General features: G+C 39.5%; 1 protein-coding gene across 2 annotated transcripts in view; it reads right to left on the bottom strand.

The window, feature by feature from the left end:
• Positions 1-20,393, bottom strand: part of LOC139966762 (cubilin-like) — a 111,264-nt gene that overhangs the window by 60,534 nt on the left and 30,337 nt on the right. For both annotated transcript variants that reach the window (XM_071970103.1, XM_071970102.1), the window contains exons 9-25: positions 20,086-20,217; positions 16,390-16,485; positions 15,167-15,478; positions 14,685-14,797; positions 13,604-13,841; positions 11,951-12,135; positions 10,818-10,980; positions 10,358-10,548; positions 9,201-9,360; positions 6,286-6,467; positions 5,925-6,096; positions 5,172-5,400; positions 4,232-4,362; positions 2,827-3,013; positions 2,161-2,324; positions 1,293-1,474; positions 548-704 (exon numbers count right to left, since the gene is read on the bottom strand). In XM_071970103.1, the coding sequence (XP_071826204.1) occupies positions 548-704; positions 1,293-1,474; positions 2,161-2,324; positions 2,827-3,013; positions 4,232-4,362; positions 5,172-5,400; positions 5,925-6,096; positions 6,286-6,467; positions 9,201-9,360; positions 10,358-10,548; positions 10,818-10,980; positions 11,951-12,135; positions 13,604-13,841; positions 14,685-14,797; positions 15,167-15,478; positions 16,390-16,485; positions 20,086-20,217 (2,994 nt within the window). The remainder of the gene's footprint in view (positions 1-547; positions 705-1,292; positions 1,475-2,160; positions 2,325-2,826; positions 3,014-4,231; positions 4,363-5,171; positions 5,401-5,924; positions 6,097-6,285; positions 6,468-9,200; positions 9,361-10,357; positions 10,549-10,817; positions 10,981-11,950; positions 12,136-13,603; positions 13,842-14,684; positions 14,798-15,166; positions 15,479-16,389; positions 16,486-20,085; positions 20,218-20,393) is intronic.

Here is a 20,393-nt window from a genome sequence, read left to right on the forward strand (position 1 = left end):
TGTTTTGTACAACAATCAAATGCCTTTTTAGGCACTGTGCCAAATGTAGGATGCTGCACATGCAGCCAGGATGCATAGGACATTAAAATTAATCATAGCTGGGCTGCCAAGAAAAATCTCTCTTGCCTGATATATAAAGTTTACCATAACTGAGCAGGATTATGCAGCTGCTAAGGAGCTTGCCTTTTGATTATACCCAAGGACCACAAAATTTGACCATCGCAGAGTATGCACCCATCTGTTAAATCTGTTGAGTCATACCGTCTCTTTAGTTTTCTCTTTGGAAGAATAGATCAAGTAAATTCAGTGAATCCAATACAGGGGAAGAGGTACATCGTTACCAAAAAGGCAAATCAGCTAGTTCAATGCAAACTATTCCAATCTAGCAATATCCTTCCTCATATCCTTCTTTTCTATTTGCATTTATATTATTATTTTTTTTTTAAAATGTTTTCAGTTTTTAATGTGATTTGAAAAAAATTTCCTATGATCTTGTAATCTCCCAAACAGCTGGCACCCGAGAACTGGTGATGTCATATGTTCATACCTGTTCTGTACATGGCCATGAAACCATTTCCTGTAACGGAGCCATCGGTTGTGTACCGGATGTACAGTTGATGAGTCGAGCTGGTTACAATCGGAGGCAGAGCCTGACCGCAGAAGGAACCAAGAAGATTACCACCCTGGTCCGGGCCATCGTAGACCTTCGCAGATGAAAAGAATAATCGACCGAACATCTTGAGAGTTTGCAATAACTTTCTCCAATTTGTGATGCTACTGCATGTTTTTGCTTCAACTGTTTACACGACGATACAATATGAAAGTAGATCCAATGGGAGGACACCTGTGGTGCTATTCCCTATATATACTAACCATTTAACAGGAAACTATATGTACAGTAGAATCTTACATGTCATAACAAGTAAAGCCTGCACTGATCTACTGAGTTTATGCTACCTTTTTCAATAGCAATGGTCAAGCTCTATTTTACTAGTTGCAATCGGTAGAGATGGTTATGGAAGATGAATATCTGTAGGTACAATATCAAGCAGTATACTTAATAAAGGCCAAAACCCAGGGGAATAACAAGACCTCTCTTAGCAGGGGGGGGGTGGAAGGAGGTTAGATAAACGATTAGTTTTTGGTTGGAGGGCCTAGCCACCATGTCTTCTGCCTCCCCCCCCCCCCCGGCTCCTTGTGGCTACACTGCTACCAACATTTGATATCAATGAGTATTTAGTTGACTTACAACACCCTACATTACACTTCATACGACACCATACAACACCAACCTTCAAACTGTCATAAACACACGATGAGTGATCCTCCAAATCGAACGCTGTAAACATCAACGTGATCCGAGAACCTTCGGAGACACTGACAGTCCAGACACAGTTTGCATGGTTGTGGTAAGCATTGGGGTAGTTAGGAGATGTAAAAGATCCTGTTGGTGTGGCTAGAATACCACCACATCCTGTAAGCAAACAGAAATCAGAATACCACCAACATCTCTTAGACACAACTTAACCAACATGTCCGGGCCGATTAAACCCCACCCATCAGAGACAATGCATACACTATGGAGAATGAGTTATCATCAAACAAGGGCGGCGGAAGCACTTTTAATCTGGGGGGGGGGCACCGACAAAAAGGGGACTTTGAAGAATTTCGATTGGAATGATGCGGCCTTATAATTACCCTTTATAACTCTTATTGTATTATCTTATTTGCGTATACACATCACTCCATCAACTTTTTGGTTTTGCAAGCCCCTCAGATTGGCCGGAAACGGCCCTTCCCGAGTGGTTCCCTGGCCTCTTGCTAACTAGAGACACCTCATTTTTTATGTAGAAAAAGGGCACATTTTTAACCTGAGGAAAAGTGGGGGGGCACGTGCCCCCTGTGCCCCCCCCGGTTCCGCCGCCCTTGTCATCAAAGGTTTTAAACCTTCCTTGTCAATATTAGCCTTGTTTCCAAGTGTTAAGCAATTCATGAAGCCAAAACAATTGCAACTCAGGCATTGGAAGATAATATAAACCTGAGGCTACATGAAAAATTAAAATTACATTTGTGAAGGATTTTTATTTTCTCGCTGAAGAAACACAAACTATCGTATATTGTGTATTTGCAGACGGTAAGATGATAGATGTAGATAATAACCTGTAGCAGTCCCGTCGTAGGTTAACGAAAAACCTGTGAGTGCAACAGCTGCGTTACTCCTGAACCTGAGGTACAATTGGTTGCTATGAGACACGTACAGTTGAGAGGGCAGACTAGTTCCACAGAGGGTAGCCATCAGAGGGGAAGAGTCATATCCACCATTTCTGTCGAACAAACGAAGAATGAAAACAGACACCTATATAGCTTCTTGTTTTCTTGTCGGTTTTTGCATTAATAGAAGACATGTCTAGTTGATACAGTGTTACTTGTTCCACCTTATGGTTAGAAATCAGAGGTGGCGAGTGAATAATGCCATCTTGCTGTGCAAGGAAAGAAACGATTTTTTGCATTATAAGAGATTACGACCTGATTAAGTGCAGCGATGAAAAGAATAAAACATTTCGATAGTCTCTCCCACCTCACCCGCAGACAGTCACACCCTCCCCGACCCCCAAAAAACAAGAGAGACAGAGCGGCACTTTTGAGTTTGACAAGAACTTAAGTGAGCTAAGTAGACATATGTCAAATATTTCAAATTTGCATTCGGTAACAAACCATGTAAAGACAGCGTGTTACATTCAATTGCACTGAGTGACCAGCATAGCCCTGATGATACCCAGCAACTGAAGAAGAAGAAGAAGAGGATGAGATGAATTGTTGATTTACCTTAGTTCCAGAGAATCATATAAACATCCACTGGTGCTTTGGATGTTCATACTGGTGAAGTTGACAGCGATCTGTCGTCCAGTAGGCACGGTGATGGTCCACACACAGTCAGCGTTGGCGAAGTACTCGGCTGGATATCCTGGCGACGTCACGATGCCGGTCTGGGCTGTCAGACTGCCTCCACACACTGACAGGGATATAAACCAGAACGGGATTATGGTACAAAAACAGATAAATGGCAGCAGTGATGTGTCGAGAAACGACCTGCCATTTATTGCCTTGTACTGAAATGTGAATGTAATGTGAATGTAAAATTGACATGACATGGTTTATCTGAGAGATTATTAAATCTTCTTTGGTTGATTCGGAGACTAGTATTTGCAGAGGTAAAGTGTGCGTCTTGCAGTTCCGCAACTGACTTCCCCCTACGGCTGTGTGCTATCGCAACTTTTTGTCTGTCGCAATAGCTGGAAAACCGGTTAAGATGAACAAAACAGTTAGGTTTTAAACAATCACCTACTCCGATGATACTTGAGAACCCACGAAAACCACCTTTCATTTCACTGGAGCAAGTTTGCTGTCTCCTCATTTCATACTGTCGATAGAGGGAGACAAATGCAGTGGTGGGACAGATACTGATCACTATCACGACAGTGATATTCTCCAAACAACTCTGACATAGCTCAACACCATTGTCAAAACTTGTGACTTGTCACTGCCGAAAGTCTCTGTTCCACTGATATAGTTTACCAGCTTCACTCTACTACTTACACCACAGAGGAAGTGTGTGCAATGGTTTTTGGGAAGGCACTTAAAGGAGAGACAAACCCAATCATCCTCATGGCCTGTACGTGTGATAGCGATAATTTTTTCATGAACGACTTCCCCCCAAACAGCCATTATTCCAGTGTGATTCCATTTGGAAGATATCAAAGATTTGAAGTTGCTTCACCCACAAACAAGAGTAAAGACTTGATCAAGTCTAAAACATGACATCTTTGAGCAACTTGTGCTTCCAAATGTTTAAGTTTTCCTTTTTTTATTACGATGTTTATTTTCTGTAATGCAGATGGATTTTGCGAAAGCTGAAATCTAATATATAGCGAGAGTCTTAACTTGAGCTACCGATGGCCTTCATTTCAGTGTCAACACTATTATGAAACATTCTACCTTGAAAATAGTGGAAGGTTCCAGATCCTAGTGGCACTATGACATCACAGATCTTCAACATGACATCAACCAGACACGACTTTGAAACTTAAGAGATCTCCCACAAATTGGGACAAGATTTTACTTAGCTGCCCTCCCTCCGCGGGGTGGTTCCTCACACAGATATCTGTCATATTAAAGAGTTGAACTTTATTACGAGCATAAAATGCTGGCATTTATTCAATTATTTCCTTACCAGTCGAGCTATTCAGAGCCACATAGTGGCTGGTGAATCCGTCGTAGGCAACACTTCCATCTGTGTGAAATACGATGGTCATAACATTGCCACTCGAGGTGAGCACAGGAGGTGAGGTTGTACCACAATACCTTCGAAGGAAGAAATTCTTAGTATGATTAAACTTCTTAACCGCCATTTACACTTGAGGCAACCTCTGTCACTTACGATTTGGTGGCAGCACTTCAAAATAAAATTGCAACTGATCAACAGGACCCAGTAAAAGTTAACGAGTGAGTAGGTGCAATTAAATTTCATTCAATCACACTTATTTGGCCAGACACATTTTCATCATAGTACTAAATAACACTTAAAAAAGCAATTTTCAAAGTTGTCAAAAGGTTTTTAATTTTATTTGTCTGGAACCAACCAAGTTGGCCTGCAACACAGGTGGGATAAGTGCAGCTCTGTGGGGGGGGGGGGGGGGGAGGGAGGAGGGGGTGGAGGGGGATTTCCTGTGGCACCAAGTAAGGATTCCAACCATAATGATACAGCCTGCAGAATGTTACGGCAATGATCAACATTAAGTATTCTTTGGGAGAGTTTGTATTTTCAGTTCCCAATTCCCTTATAGTTCACTTTGGGGAGTTGTATTGATGGTTAGGGCCTACCTGTGATAGGATATTTCAGCATAACAGCCTCAATGTGCCTGATCATTTACTAAATATAAATTGTAAGATTCCTACTTCACAGAAGAAGGTACATCAAGTGTTGTGGACCATGGGTTAGGTACAAAATCTCTCTTTGTGTTCCCAAGACTGATTTAGTGCCCAGGCATGTTTATACTTTCAAAAAAATAGCACGTCTCTTGCATGTTGAATATGATGCTATTGTTACCCCCCCCCCCTCAAAAAATGAATGCAATGAAAAACTAGGAAAGTCTAACCAAGTCAATACTAACCTGCCTAGTAACGCATTGCCAGTGGTGGTGCTGTTGTCATATACTTCGACATAATCATAGCCGCACGAGCTATGGCTCTCCAAGAAAAACGAAGAGAATGTAAGCCTGACTACACTACCAGAGGGGACCTCAATCACGTAGAGACAGTGAATACTGTGCGGATATAGGTCGGGGTGGGTAGGTGAGGTGATGATGCCGGTAGTACCGGTAAAGGAGCCTCCACAGCCCGCTGACGAGAAGGAAAAGAAAACAAAATAGCGGAAGAAAGCACATTGAACTAAAAACGGGCTTAACATTTGGCATGAAAATGTATTTTCATTCTAGATGCATGCATGTACAACCTCGACCTAACTATGAAATGAGAAAAGATGAAGAAAAAAGACCCACTATGGGAGAGGATTACTTTGGTTTCCCATTGACTAGGTTAGTCACTACTTTTTCTGTCCTTTTTTTTCAGGACAAACAGATAATACGTACATCACAAACTTCGCACACTGAGATATATTTGCAATTATTAACAAATGAAATGTTAACGAAAGATTTATGATCGTACTACTGACACAGAGTTTAATAAGAGTACAAAGACTGAGAGAGATATTACAAATGAAATCTCGTACAGATTTTTTACATCAAGAACTTCTTGGCTCACGTACACACAAACACACATACGCACACACAAAAAAATGGTTCACAACGAAAAAAATGGGACCCTTGTGTGGAGTGTGCAGGCCGAGAGATGTTGGCAAAAATTACCTGATGGGTCATCCACAAATGAGTAGGTAGCCCTAAATCCCAAATTGCTGACACTACCATCAGTTACAAACTTCAAGTAGAGGCTGCTTTGTGTCGTGGTTAGTAAAGCTGGAACATCTGTACCACAATATCTGCCTAAAACTGGTGCATCCTCTGTAGCTCCATCATGTGCCTTTAAAACAACAATAGTAGAAGAAGATCGATGAGGAGTTAACTTTCATACATTTTTTTTGGGGGGGTGGGGGGTTGGGGTTAGCACACTCACACGCCAGCCAGACTGCCAAGGGTTCGTTTGCTTCCAGCGAGGAACCAAAAACTGCTTCTCTATGATGCAAAGATAACAAAGATGGATTATATTCACCTGCAAGTAGTCGTAGGTGCATTCCTCTTCGTTTTCTATCGAGAAGGAAACAAAAGTGATCTGGACTCTCTGATCAGGACCGGCTGTGACTAAATACTCGCAGGTCTTGTCATGTGGGTATTGAAAGGGAAAGTACGGCGAGAACAGCTCACCGTCGTCTTCGGTGAATAGACCCCCACAATCTGAGAAGAAAGAAGGAACCCAGAAACAACACATGAACTTGGTATTAAACTTTTGAGAGTACCAGATACTGCAAACCTGTCATGCCAAAAAGCAGATAATCAGAAAAAAAGCTGGCATTAAGATGGATGACACCTCAGTTTTCAAGACCCTAAAGAATTTCTTGGCTCTTTGACATTGATCAGTAGAAATGTCAGTTTCCTGTAGCTGATTGACCATCTATGCTTATCTCATCTTTCCCATAGGGAGGATGAGATATTGTAGTTCCTTTGTCAGTTGGGCAATATACAGCTATGTCAGTTGCCATAGCAACAGTTGCCATGGTAATGGTTTAATTTTAATGAGTAGCTACTCTCTGAAAGGGGGGGTCACCATAGGCGTAAGAGCCTCATTTGATTTGGGGGGGCTGTAACGACTTGCCCGAAAAATATAACCAAAATTTTTCGCGCGCTCTGCGCGCGTTTCGCATGTTAATGTGCTTATCATATAGGCATTCTTCGGTTATTACATCACATGCCAATAACAAACAATCATTTTCCGTGTTTTTACCCTTCCATATTGGTTAGAATTATTGGGTAAGTCGTTACAACAATAATGATAATAATATAAGTTTAACCCTTGAAAAACACATTGAAAATTCTTCTTCTTTTCAGTAGGTGCCAGTGGCGGAGCTATAGGGGTAGTGGTCAGGGGGGAGAGAATGGTCTGTAGGGGCGCTTTTTCGACACTATCTAAGCGGAGCGCCACCACAGGTTGGCGCGGAGCGTAAATTTTTTGAGTAAAGATACTCCCTAGATCGCCGGAAATGACCCTTTCCAGGCCTTGCTAATTTCAAGATAAACGAAGAATAAATAGGTGTCATCGCCATTTGTCAGAAAATTGCACCAACAAAATGTGACAAATGTCAAAGGTATTTGAGAGAGCAATAAAAAAGTCAATAATCGCGAATAAGTAAAGAGTGGTAAAAAGCTGAAAAGGGCACCAGCAGTCCATTTGAGTCCGTCAGAGGGGCATCCGCCCCCTCTGACTGTATGGACGCTCTGCCACTGATAGGTGCCCGAAAAATTCTCAGTTTATTGCCCGAATTTTCACCAAAAAACTTGAAAAACACATTGCAAATTATTTTCTTTCAGTAGGTGCTGGAAAATTCTCAGCATATTGCCCGAATTTTCACCAAAATATTGAAAAACACATTGCAAATTATTATTCTTTCAGTAGATGCAAGAAAAATTCTCAGCATATTGCCGAATTTTACCCCCCAAAAAATGAAAACCACACTGCAATTATTATTCTCCCAGTAGGTGCCCGAAAAATTCTCAGCATATTGCCCGAATTTTCACCAAAAATTATGGTTGGGGGGGCTGCAGCCCCCCCAGCCCCCCCGCCTCCTACGCCTATGGGGGTCACCCATGGTGGGGTACCCCAGGGTGACCAGAAGTCCATGACAGAGGGAGCTAGGAGTTAAAAGGTGTCCATGTGTGTGTGTGTGTGGGTGGGTGTGTCATTGTGTGTGTGTGTCCATTTTTGTGATAAAAACTCATCTTAAATGGCTGGGGCGATTGTCTTAATTCAAACTAGGTGGGAAGGTATCCCAGGGTGACCCCACATGTCTCGCAGATCCCCTCGGAACCAAAACTCAAAAGGTCGAAGTAAGTGAAAATGGATTTGAACTGACATGGAAACTTCACAGGGATCGTGGAAATTTCAAGTAATGTCAAAAAATGTGGTTGCCATGGGAACCCAGGTCAAGGGTCACATGACTTAAGGTCTAATACTAAATTGTTCATTTGAAATCAGTGTTTGCTGGCAATCAGATATGCAATTTCATGGATTGCCGTCTTGTTTCTCTTGAAATCACTTCTCTAGCAATTTCTGGGCTGTACGGAAGTGGTATGGGGGTGTGATTTACGATTATAATTACACGGTTCGTCTGCAAATGTACCGACAGGCACACCCCGCGAAGAAACAACTGTATTATGGGAGTGACCATTAAACATCTGAGGAGGAAGATCACACGACTATTAAACCAGATACTGATACATATCTCATTCAAGCCAAATTTGTTGATTACTCTTTTCAAATTGTTGCTTATGATTTCCCATGCAGTCGTCTGCTGTTGATTCACTTATTATTGTAGGTGATTGTGAATTTTCAGAGAAGATAACTAAAATTGTCTTTTTCCAAGTGGTATTAGTATTATCAAGGTTTGAAAAGTTCAGCCATAGGTGACCAATTTTTATTAATAATTTTTTTTTTTTTTTGGTGTTTGTCTTTCTTTTACTTTTTAAGCATTAATGCTTCATCTGAAACAAACCTATCTTCCATTGGTGGAATCAGGCAGACTGGTAGAGACCAAGCAACTGTGCATGGTCAGTCCAAAAATCACCTGGCAACCTCCTCAACTCTATGTGGAATATCTGTATTTCTTCATTTTTATGATGATCTTCCACAGAGAGCAATTCCAACCCACCCAACAACCTCCTAACCCCCCCCCCCACTCCCTCAACAATAAGGATTAAGATATACACATATTGTTATATATCTATCCTTCAATGTATGAACAGTTATTGTCATCAGTACTTGTGACCAAAATCAAATCAAAGCAATCTTCCAAATTCCTCCAAACAAACTTCCCCTGACAGTGTCCCAACCATTTACCCCTCCTCCCCCCCAAAAAAAATAATTAGAAGGAAAGAAATGCTATTCTTAAAGAAGGAAAGGAATGCTATTCTTACGGACTGAATAAGTGGCTCTAAATCCTCCAAAGGCTACAGCGCTATCGGAACTAAACTTGATATAAAGTTGGTTCGAAGACGAAATAAATGGCGGAGGAAGGCTCGAGGAGTCGCAGTATCTGCCGACAAATGGAGCTGTTTCATCAAATCCATCTCGAAGCTGTAACCAAAGCAGATCACAGACAAAGAGATGAAGAAGATGGGGGAAACAATGTTTAGGTATTACATAACTTCACAATGAACATTCATGGTCGTAGCTCGTTATGAGCTCTGTTAAAAAGCCCTCGTTTTGACAACAAAATGAATCGTACAGGTTAAGGTTGGTGGTACACACTTTAAAAGGTGAGAAAGATATAAACATTAAATCATGTAGTCCAGCCAGAATATCCACATCAGTTGGTTGTGATGCCGTATCTCTCTCTCACTCTCTCTTTTTTTGTTTGTTTTGATTCCTAATGCTAAATACTAGAGGTGAAAATTTTGCAAGACACAAATCTAATAACCATTTTAGCTGCTGTTGTCTACAGCACGAGTTCCAATAATCGCCGTGGTCTTAAACGATCAGAACAGGTCGAGTCTATGCTGATAGCCAGTATAGAAGATCATAGATGGCGCTATTTACCTATAGACAGTTGCTATGTGCGCTTAAGTCTACCAACTTTATTGAATGTTATATTCCAAATGTGCATTTGTGGGGGAAACTTAATCAACACTTAAAATAGCAATTCATCACAGTGTTCACTTGTAAGCATATTTGTGTTCACTCACCACAAAAAAGAAGAAGCTGGATCTGTAAATTTATGCAACAGTAACAGTATGCAACAGTATGCAAGGTACACAGTGGAATTGAATTGAAAATTGATGTTAGTTTCATCTTCAAAAATGACCAACCATGCCAAAGCTCACAGACCGATGATGCATGGTGCATTTTTCACCACTGTAGCCTTATCCCACCATTGTATGTACATGCTCTTTAACTATTGGAGAGGTGTAACTACAAATGAGTGTGGGAAGCGATCAAGTGGACAACAGGACGGTGTCAGAGAGTAATCTCTCGTTAACGATGAAGCAAATGATCGGATTGCAATCATTTATAATTTTAAAGGACACAGCACGGTCGAGTAAACAACATGAAAAAGATGCATGTCTGATCTTACCTCGACATAATCAAAATCACACTTGCCGATGCCTTGCAGCTGCAGATCTGTGACTTCAAACTCAATCTGTCCCGGCTGAGGCAGCTGGATGGTCCAAATGCACTCTGCGTTGTGATTATACTCATTGGGATAGTTTGGTGATATAATGATACCAGAATCGTCATAGAGGGCAGCACCACAGCCGTCCTCAACTGTCCAAAAATTTATTGCAAACACCCATTAAAACTTGCAAAAAATGTTGTGCAATAAACGATAACTGACAGAACTGATGTCGACCTGCTCTAGTATTCTCATACCCCCTGACCATCCCCCCCCCCCTTCAACCCATATCCCCTCCAACACCCTCCTCCCAAAATGATACATCAATTTGTAAATATCAAATCCACAAACAAAACAATATTGTTGTTTGTCATTAATCAGCATGATATAGTAGCTGCTATTTGAATGGTATTAAACGTACGTTGTGCGGACGAATATGTCACCATGAACCCTTCACCAGTGCCATCTCCATCGCTATGAAATCTCACAAATGCGTACGGCCCCGTCGTCTCTACGGGGGAGGGGGCTACACTGGTGCAGAAACGGCCCAACATAGGTGATTGGTCGGAAAGACCATCAAAGACCTGAGTGAAGAAAGACACATTTTGAAAACAATTGATGGAACACCAAGAGAAAGACACTATTTAATAACAAAAGAAAAAAAACCTCTCGGTAGCTTTCCAAGAAAATTTTGGACCCTTCCTCCATTAGTTGAACTCCATTTTAAGAATACGAGGTAGGAGATGCTGAGGATTAGCCAAATGGTTCTACACCTGCTTGGAAAATATCAGCTTCGAACGCTGGAAACTGTGTCTTATGTTTTAAATATTTCAAAGAGTACGAGGAATAATATAGAAGATGTAAAACACAATTTTGGCCATTCGCTTATGTAAATGCAGCAGTGGACCTTTCTGTTCGTGCTACAAATGTCCACTGATTTACTCTTCTTTATGAAGACAGCAATTTGGATTGGTTCAGGTGTTTGACATGTCTATTTTGTATGAAAGAGCACAAAAAGACAAAAAGAACAGTGAAGAAACTACCATGATAGCATGCTCTGTTAAGGAGATATGACACTTTGAAGATATCAAAATTTCTTTGAAAACGACTGGTGTAGAAAGACTTTCGTGACTTCACATCCTCACTTCCTTTACATTTGTGAATATATTTCTTTAAAAATTATTAACATTTTTTAACACATTTGGAAATAATATAATCAAAAATTCTTCAGATGTTTAATCTCAAATACTTCCTTTGACAAATATGAGATCTCCTGACAAATCTTTTGGTTGAAAGTCATGAAATCTCACAAAATATTTAGAGAAAAAAAACAAAGACTTTTCAGGAATGTGAGGATGTGACATCACAGGTAGTCAGATTTCAGCAGTTTCTACACAATCTGATAAAACTTCACACTTGAATATCTCTTTAACCGAAAAAGATATTTGAAGTTAACAGTTTTTTCACCATTGTGTTTCTTTTATTGTCCTCTTTCATATAACATAAACATGTATGACAACTGAACCAATCCTTTAATAAGTAGTTTATTCTTACCTCTAGATAATCCTTGGAGCAATCTGTGGATTCTTCCAGATTGAAGGCAGCGTATACAATCGTCATGTACCTGCCGGCTTCTACTGTTATTGCCCAAGAACAATCTCTCATCACCGGATAGTTACCAGGGTAACCAGGAGAAGATAAAGTACCATGGTTACTGTCGTCATAGGTTCCACCACAAACTGCGAGGGAAATTATGTCGAAATCTTCACAGCATTGACAAGAGAACTGTGTATTTTAATATATTTTTTATATGTTCGTTAAAAGAGCATTTAAGATTTCAATGTTCTTCTGAAATGTCTTTGATGAGATATTTTTCTAATAATGGTTTACAAATATGTTGACTATATGGAACCTTTGACCTCCAAACAATTAAGGTCATTAGTAGCTGGTTACAAGGAATGCAATATAAAACATTAAGAAAGCATCTTTCTTGCAGACAGGAACAGTAGCACTTAGCACAGACCAATATCTCTTTCAAATCACATACTCTAGGGCGCATGAGAATTGGGACTGAAGTATTCATAGGCAGTAGAATATGTATGGGTCTATTTCATTTGTGATTAATCATTTGTAATATATATATATGTATATATATATATATATATATATATATATATATATGCAATGGAGGTAAACGACAAAGGCAAATGAATATATATAAATGAAAATCGTAATGAGTTGGAAAATCAAGAACAGTGAAAAAACTTTCAGCCTCCACCGGGATTCGAACCACGGGCCTCCCGTATATATATATATATATATATATATATATATATATATATATATATATATATATATATATATATATATATATATATATATATATATATAAATATATATATACACATTTGGCTTTGTCGTTTACCTCCATTTCATTAACATAAAGTCTGTTCAAAGTATCTCTTTCGAGATCCGGCCTTAGGAATCACAAATGATTTCGAGTTGGTTAGCATCATGTTTGATCTCTAGAGTAAGGCAAAATATGTTACCAAAAACAGAACTAGTATTGTTCAATACAGGTGACAAACGCCTACAGTGGAATTACGACCTTCCTTACCGGTTTCGAACCTCTGGACATACAATAAGCGTCCATAGCCTAGTGGTTAGGGTGTCCGTGTACAGAGGGGGAGGCCAGGGTTCGAATCCCGGTGGAGGCTGGAAGTTTTTTCATTGTTCTGGATTTTCCAACTCATTACGATTTTCATTTATTTATATATATATATATATATATATATATATATACAGGGATGTGCCCACACTGGGCGGCACTGCCCAGCACTAAAAATTACCGCCCAGCACTGTCTTAAAAAAACGTAAATCACGCCCAGCACTATTTTCATCTAGAATCCCGACATGCCTAACAATATATTCAACATAAATTGGGCCTAGCCTATGCCAAAACACCCCCTCCCCCTTAGATCTCTCCCCCAGGACGGCAATCAGTATACCCGGCACTCAGGAAATCCTGGCTACATCACTGTATATATATATATATATATATATATATATACATTTATATATGTGTATATATATATATATATATATATATATATATAATATAAATAAATTTATAAATTAGGGGAATACTTTGGCTATATATTTGTTAGCCTATCAGATTTAGATGAGAGTTAGTTTTATATGCTTTACCTAGATCCAAGCTGCTCCAGGTTAGCGTGAATCCATCTGCGTTCACATTTGTATCTGATACAAACTTGACAGTGACTACACTGTGAGTGCTGGTGATGGGCGCTGGAGTAGAACTACCACAGATACGATCGGAGAGAGGAAACGAGGAGGCTGACGGCCCGTCGAAGATCTGGACGTAGTCGTAGTTACACGACTCGTGTAGCTCTATCAACAAGCTGGTAAACTGAATCACCAAAACCTGGAAAATGATGACAATAAAATATAAGATAAATATTCTCAAAAGAGGGTTAATTGACTAGCTGCTGTACTTGTTTAATTAGAAGCACGAATGTCAGTAAAATATTTAAATTCAAACCCTGCCCTAGAATTATTATCGATGGAAAATATGGTGAAGAGTGTAAAGTAATCTTAATATGAAGGTGAGATTTTATCATACTAATACAAGGTATGAAGAAAAAAAATCATAATAAATTATTAAAATTTTAAAATAAGGTTTACAATTTTCACGGTGAGGTTGATAATTGTTACAAAATATAACCAGCAAGACAAGCAAATTCCCACTTGCTTCAAAGGTCTATTTTATTTGAAGGATTAGGGAGAAAAAAATGCTCTTAAAGTTTTCGTTGTTTCTCTGCCCAAGAAAATGACTACCATAATGTGGTGACCAAATGTACTTTTAAACTTTCCATTTATTTGGCAACATTCATTTGCATCTAAACTCCATTCTAGAAGTTGTGCCTAGTCCTGATTCCTGCTTTAAGCATACCACTAAGGACATAAGCATACCACATGAAAGACTTAAGCATACCACCAAGCATAAAAATCAGCCAAATCCAAGCATAGAAATTTGGCAAAATAATTGGAAGGTTAAAGAAAAACAGATGGTCTTAAAAAAATAGTAATATTTATCGCTTGTTAGAAATAACAATGTTTGAAGCTATTTGAATTTTTAACTTTTTAACAAATTTTCACTTCATAACAAAATGAACGCTGTTACTATTCGGCAAACGGTCAGCAGAAAAATGTGATACTGTCCAGTTAATTGAACGGGGAAATGTTACTCGGAACCAAAAATGTATACCTTGTCAACATTAGTGGTGATTGTCCATGTACACGTGGCACCATGAGGGTAGCTCTGTCCATTCCCAGGGAAGGAAAAGGTACCAAGCTCACTTGCATACGAACCTCCACAACCTAAAAATAAAATGAAAGATATTAACACTGCTCCACGGTAGTGCAAACCATAAATTTGTCTTGAAAGAATCTAACAAAATAACTGAAAGGAGCACCTACGACATGTACAAGTAAGTCTAGACACATCGTGGTCTTAAGAAAGACTACAACGTTTAGTTTATTGCCATGCATACGTGGCGGGTGTCCCCAGTCGCTGCGTGGTAAACGTTACTACTAGGTCACTCTTAACAAATTACCCTCAAGGGGTGGATCCAATAAGTGGTAAAGAAGACATCTGCAGATAATGTGAAGCAGTTAAGTACATTATTTCCCAAAAACTTTCAATTTTTTAATGAATAAGTGCAAGCTATGACGGGTGGTAACACTTACTAATAGAACTTTCTCCACAAGTTGGGCCCGTAAATCCACTTGCACAATTACAGCGATAACTGTTAAAACCATCCACGCAGGTTCCTTCATTCAGGCAAGGGTCGCTGGCACATTCGTTGACATCACTGTCACAGTTTGGTCCTGTATACCCAGGGATGCAGACACAGGAGTAGGTGGCCCCCTCGGGAACACAGCGTCCATACACGCAGGGGTTATTGGAGCAAGCTTGCGCACTAGGTGTGCACCCGTTTGGTCCCTCGCCATTTCCTGAATACCCATCTGGACAGGTGCAAGTCCTTCCGCTTAAAACTCCTGCAAAAAAAGGAGGCATCAGAAATGGAAGAAAAAAAACAAACAGAAAACAAAAACGTTTAGTGGTGGTTCTGATGTCTAAAACATATTCATAGTGTGGTAAAGCCATACATGGTAAGATTCATGTAACTTGTGCAAACTAAAATGAAGAGGATTATCTATTGACTAATGAGGCAACATATAGAGGAAGGTACCAGGAATCAGTTGACAGTTCATGTTGACAATCTATTTTAGTGATATAGCATTATATAATTTTGCGCCTAAATGGTCCCGTAAATATTCGGCCCAAACACACTGACTCAAAATATATTTGCCTCATTAATTGAACCCCAAAGTATGTGGGCCCACAAATTTGGGCCCAAAGAATGTGTCCCAACATGCACTTGAAGTGGGAATAAAATTTGGGCTCACCCCGCCCAAAAATGCACCCGGAATATTTCGGTGCCCAGATCATGGTCCCAAAATATTTAGGCCTACATGACCCAGCTATTAACCAACATCTGAATACCAAGTGTGGCTACAATCTGACTTACGATTCTGGAGTTATTACAATGAATAGAAAATATGGGCCCAAATGGTCCCAAAATATTGGGCCCCACCAATTTGGACCTAAAGAATGTGTCCCAAAATGCTTTTGAGTTGCAAAAAAATTTGACCCCACCCAGTCCAAAATGGGCCTGGAATTTTTGGGGCCCAAATGGTCCAAAATGTAGCAGCTATTATCCAACAAAACTGTAATACCAAGTTTGGTTGGAATCCAACTCAAGGTTGCATAGTTATCACAAGGTAAAGGTTTTTACATTTGACCCCTGCACAACTTCATGAATATTCATATTCAGGTCAGCACCAAAAGGATAGGGCACACTATATACTACTACACTATAAAACTGGTGAGAGACACATCCACCTACCTGTGTTTTCTGTGCATCTAGCTAAAGTGTTGCAGCCACCATTATCCGTGATGCAGATACCAACGTACGTACACCTGACGCCATCACCGGTATATCCTGTGCAGGTTAACAAACACATTGAATAAACATGTTCCACACATTAAAAACTTGAAACAATTTGTACATCACAAGAAAAGCTTCTTTAACCAAGATTTCAGACACTAAAGAAATTGAAAACTCAAGCAGATTTATCCTGCAGGTGTCGCCAGACGCGTAGCCAAGGGGGGGGGGCGAAGGGGGTAGCCCCCCTTTTTAAATATGCTCAAAGGGGGGCTGCCCCCTTCGCCCCCCCTTTGAGCATATTTAAAAAAAATTTTTTTTAATGTTTTTATGATATCGCTAGTATTTTTCAAAAAGAGAAAATGCTAAGATGCAACCTGCAAGGCCTGGGAAGTGCCATTTCCAGCGATCTGGGAGGCATTTTCAGCCAAAATTGTCTTTTACGCTTCGCGCCAACCATGGTGGCGCCACGCTTAGATAGTTTGCAATGCCGAATCTACAGTTTCGCCCCTCCCTTGGCAAATTCCTGGCTACGCGCCTGGGTGTCGCAAAGATATTTGAATTGGGTAGTTTATGGCGACCAACAGCTGAATGCCTAAAAAACCTGTAATTGTAACATTATTTCTATGACGGAGATGACGTCATTTTGTAACATCACATATTTTCCTTCTTTCTTTGTAGTGTCATTAGCACGGTTTTGTTTGCCCAAGTTTGTCCTGACAGCTTTCAAAACAAAACAAAAAACCTGGGTTTAACGAAATAAAAGGAATGAAACAATGAGGATAATGAATAAAACTTTTTATATTTACGTCTTCTGAACATCTAAATAAAGATTTGTTGCCAGACTTGCTTGTTACACAATTATTAAAGGAATTGTCTGGTGGAAGATTTTGATACATTGTCTTTGTAGTTATTATTTTTCTCTTTCTAACCATGTAAAAATTGTCCCCATTCGACGTTTTCTTCTTGTAGAAATCTGGTTTTCAAATTCACCAGTTTCTCACCAAAAGTACCGTTTGTTCGAACGCTTCAATATGGTGATTGACGTAGTGGTTGCAGATAGGCAAAACAGGCGACTTGAAGTTAGCACTCCCAATTCCGCAGCAAATAAACTCACGTACATTGCCTCATATATATAACGTACATACTCGCGAACGTATATACTACGATGCTCAGTTGGTGTACTTGTATAGCGTTACACATAGTACACTCACACTCAAACCATAGTTCATTAACTGTTCTTCGAAATCGCTGAAATAAAATTCACGGATCAAATTAACAGTAAAAGGAAACTTGTAAAGTATTCGTTAAACCGAAAGATGAAACTTGGCGGAATCGATGTCATCGCAGAACTGTCCAATTGTAAACGTTAGAGTAGGCTATACACGCGAACATTCTTCGCGCTGGAGCTGGATACCGCGATGTGTAAACAACGAAGAGCCTGCTGTTAAAACTTATCTTGTGTTTCACAAAGACCACAAAACCACCGACCTACTACATATATGGCGGCTTAAGGAGTTTTTTAAATCATATCTAATTTATAAGAAATTTCACCGGAAATTATCGAAGAAATTGATCGAATCGTTGTCAGAGCAGAATGTAGCACTGAGAAGCTTAGGCTTCGCAGAACTGTCCGATTGTCAACGTTTGAGTATAGCCTACATGCGAACATTTTTCGCGTTGGAGCTGGATAGCGCGATGTATAGCCTGAACAACTCAGAGTCTGCTGTTAAAATTTACCATGTGTTACACAAAGACCACGGAACCACCGATCAAGTACATGGCGGCTTAAGGAGTTTTTGAAAACATATCTAATTTTAAAGAAATTTCACCGGAAATTAAGGAAGAAATTTATCTGTATACAAACGCTGTTTTTGTTGTGATTACCGTATAGGTACTGTGCGGAGGGTGGGTTATGACGCAATCTGCTATGGCAGAGCTGACGTCACGTATTGTACTGTTCAAATCATTTTTGAAATGTCTATCCATAACGATTAAAAAATCGTTTCTCTGTCAAACGCAACATTAGCGTTCTCATACTTTGACAACATGTTTGGAAAATTATTTACTATTTTTTAAGCTAACTTCTTTGGGCCACCAGACAATCCTTTTAACTCATGTGTTTCATCTCAAAAATTGATATGTACTTAGACCCAAAAAAAGCAACAACAAAAAAATAAAAATTTTTAATCATTGTTAAAAATTAAATAACTGCCTAGGGGTCCTAAATGTTTCAAGTAACCCTGGAGAAAAGGCATAAAGTTGCTGTGATGGATCTCAGCTCTGCATTGTTTTTATTTCCCTATCATTACTTTCTGCCATTCCCTGCATATTGCAGAATATTAATAACCAGCTGTTACAAATTTGTCATCGCACCCACCGACGACGGGCTCGGACAACTCGATCCATTGCACGGTACCTTTAGAAACAGGATCCAAAAGAGGATATGATATCTTAACTCCACCCACACTTCATGTTTCCAGACGTGAAGGTTTCCAAGCTCAGAAAGAAAAACCAAAGGAGTAAGTCCTATTAAATCAATCAGGTATTAAGAAAAGTATCTTTCACCTTAAAATCAAGTTTTGGTTTCTAAATGACAGTACTATATCAATTCCTTTATTTTTCCCCTTCTTCTCTTTTTTTTTTTATTAGGAATCAGCCATAGTTTCTTATGTTGCCAAGTAAACTGACTTCACTTAAAGTAGACTTTTCTGCTAAAATAATTTTCAATTTAAATATTAGTTTATACTTTGACATGGTCCATTACACTCAGGTACTCTCTACAATTTCCTCCATTATTTCTATATCTAGAGTCAGATCAGGCAGTTGAGGAGAGTCCCTCGCTTTCTCTTAACTTTTGATTGATCAGTCCTAAACATCTCAAATTTTACAGAGATGCTTGACTACGAGAAGTCCTTTTCTCTTTTTCCTTTTTCGACAGATCACATTTTTTTTTATTCGCTCGATGACGAAGGTTGAAAGGGGAAAATATTTTACTATACATTCAAGCTGTATATAAGTTTGTCTACCCACAGATATGAAAGAGTTGGAAAATGGAAAAAAGCATCAAAAAGTTGAATGTCCTAAAGTGCATAGACAGAAGAAATCTCCCCCCCCCCCCCCTTCTTTGGGCAAAATATTTCAGTAACCACAGAGTTGCAGGAATTCAGAGAAAAGACCCCACCACGGATATTAATAAACCTCTGATGGTACCACCTGTATCTTCCTACATCTGACCCCAAAAAAAAACACTGAAGGATAATCTTGGATGACCAGTGGCTTTAAATATTGTAAAGATTTATCACCAAACTGTCCAAGGTGTCCGTAATGTAATTAATCTTCCCCACAAGAACACAAAGTCTACTCTTTAAATTACCTTTCTTTGTTAAACGCACCATACAACAATACACTGCATAATTCTACCTTACAAATGACTGTTATATCCATCGACGACCACATGTGGCACGATAAGCCACAAGTTTCCCACACTGTGGTAGATCACATGTATCTTTCATTTTGGTCTTGTTCCTTTCCTCCTAGTTTGACAACTTTGTTCTCCTTTTGTTTCTTTTGTCTCAACAATCACTCACCTTGTTCAAAAGCATCACTTTTGTTTCATCCCCCACATAGTGTTTATATACTATTTGGTGCACTCACCAGAGGGACAGGATCCACATTGTCTGGACCCATGGGTGTTAATGCAGGTAACCGAGGGGCTTGACGAGCAGCCACCATTGTTGGTCAAACATTCATTAATATCATAACACTGAGCACCATTCCCTGTAAACCCTGTGTAAGAAAAATGTAAGATATATAAATATTTATTATTTAATTTACAGAGCAGCCACCTGGACATATGAGGTAATATTTGCCAAGAATGTGACCATCTTTGAACAAAAAGGCACCTTAAGAAGTAAAATCTGAAAGAACATTGAAAATTATGTTGAGAGAGAGGTTTCACAAAA

Source organism: Apostichopus japonicus, chromosome 4 (assembly GCF_037975245.1).
Source record: "Apostichopus japonicus isolate 1M-3 chromosome 4, ASM3797524v1, whole genome shotgun sequence".
Taxonomy (NCBI): Eukaryota; Metazoa; Echinodermata; class Holothuroidea; order Aspidochirotida; family Stichopodidae; genus Apostichopus; species Apostichopus japonicus.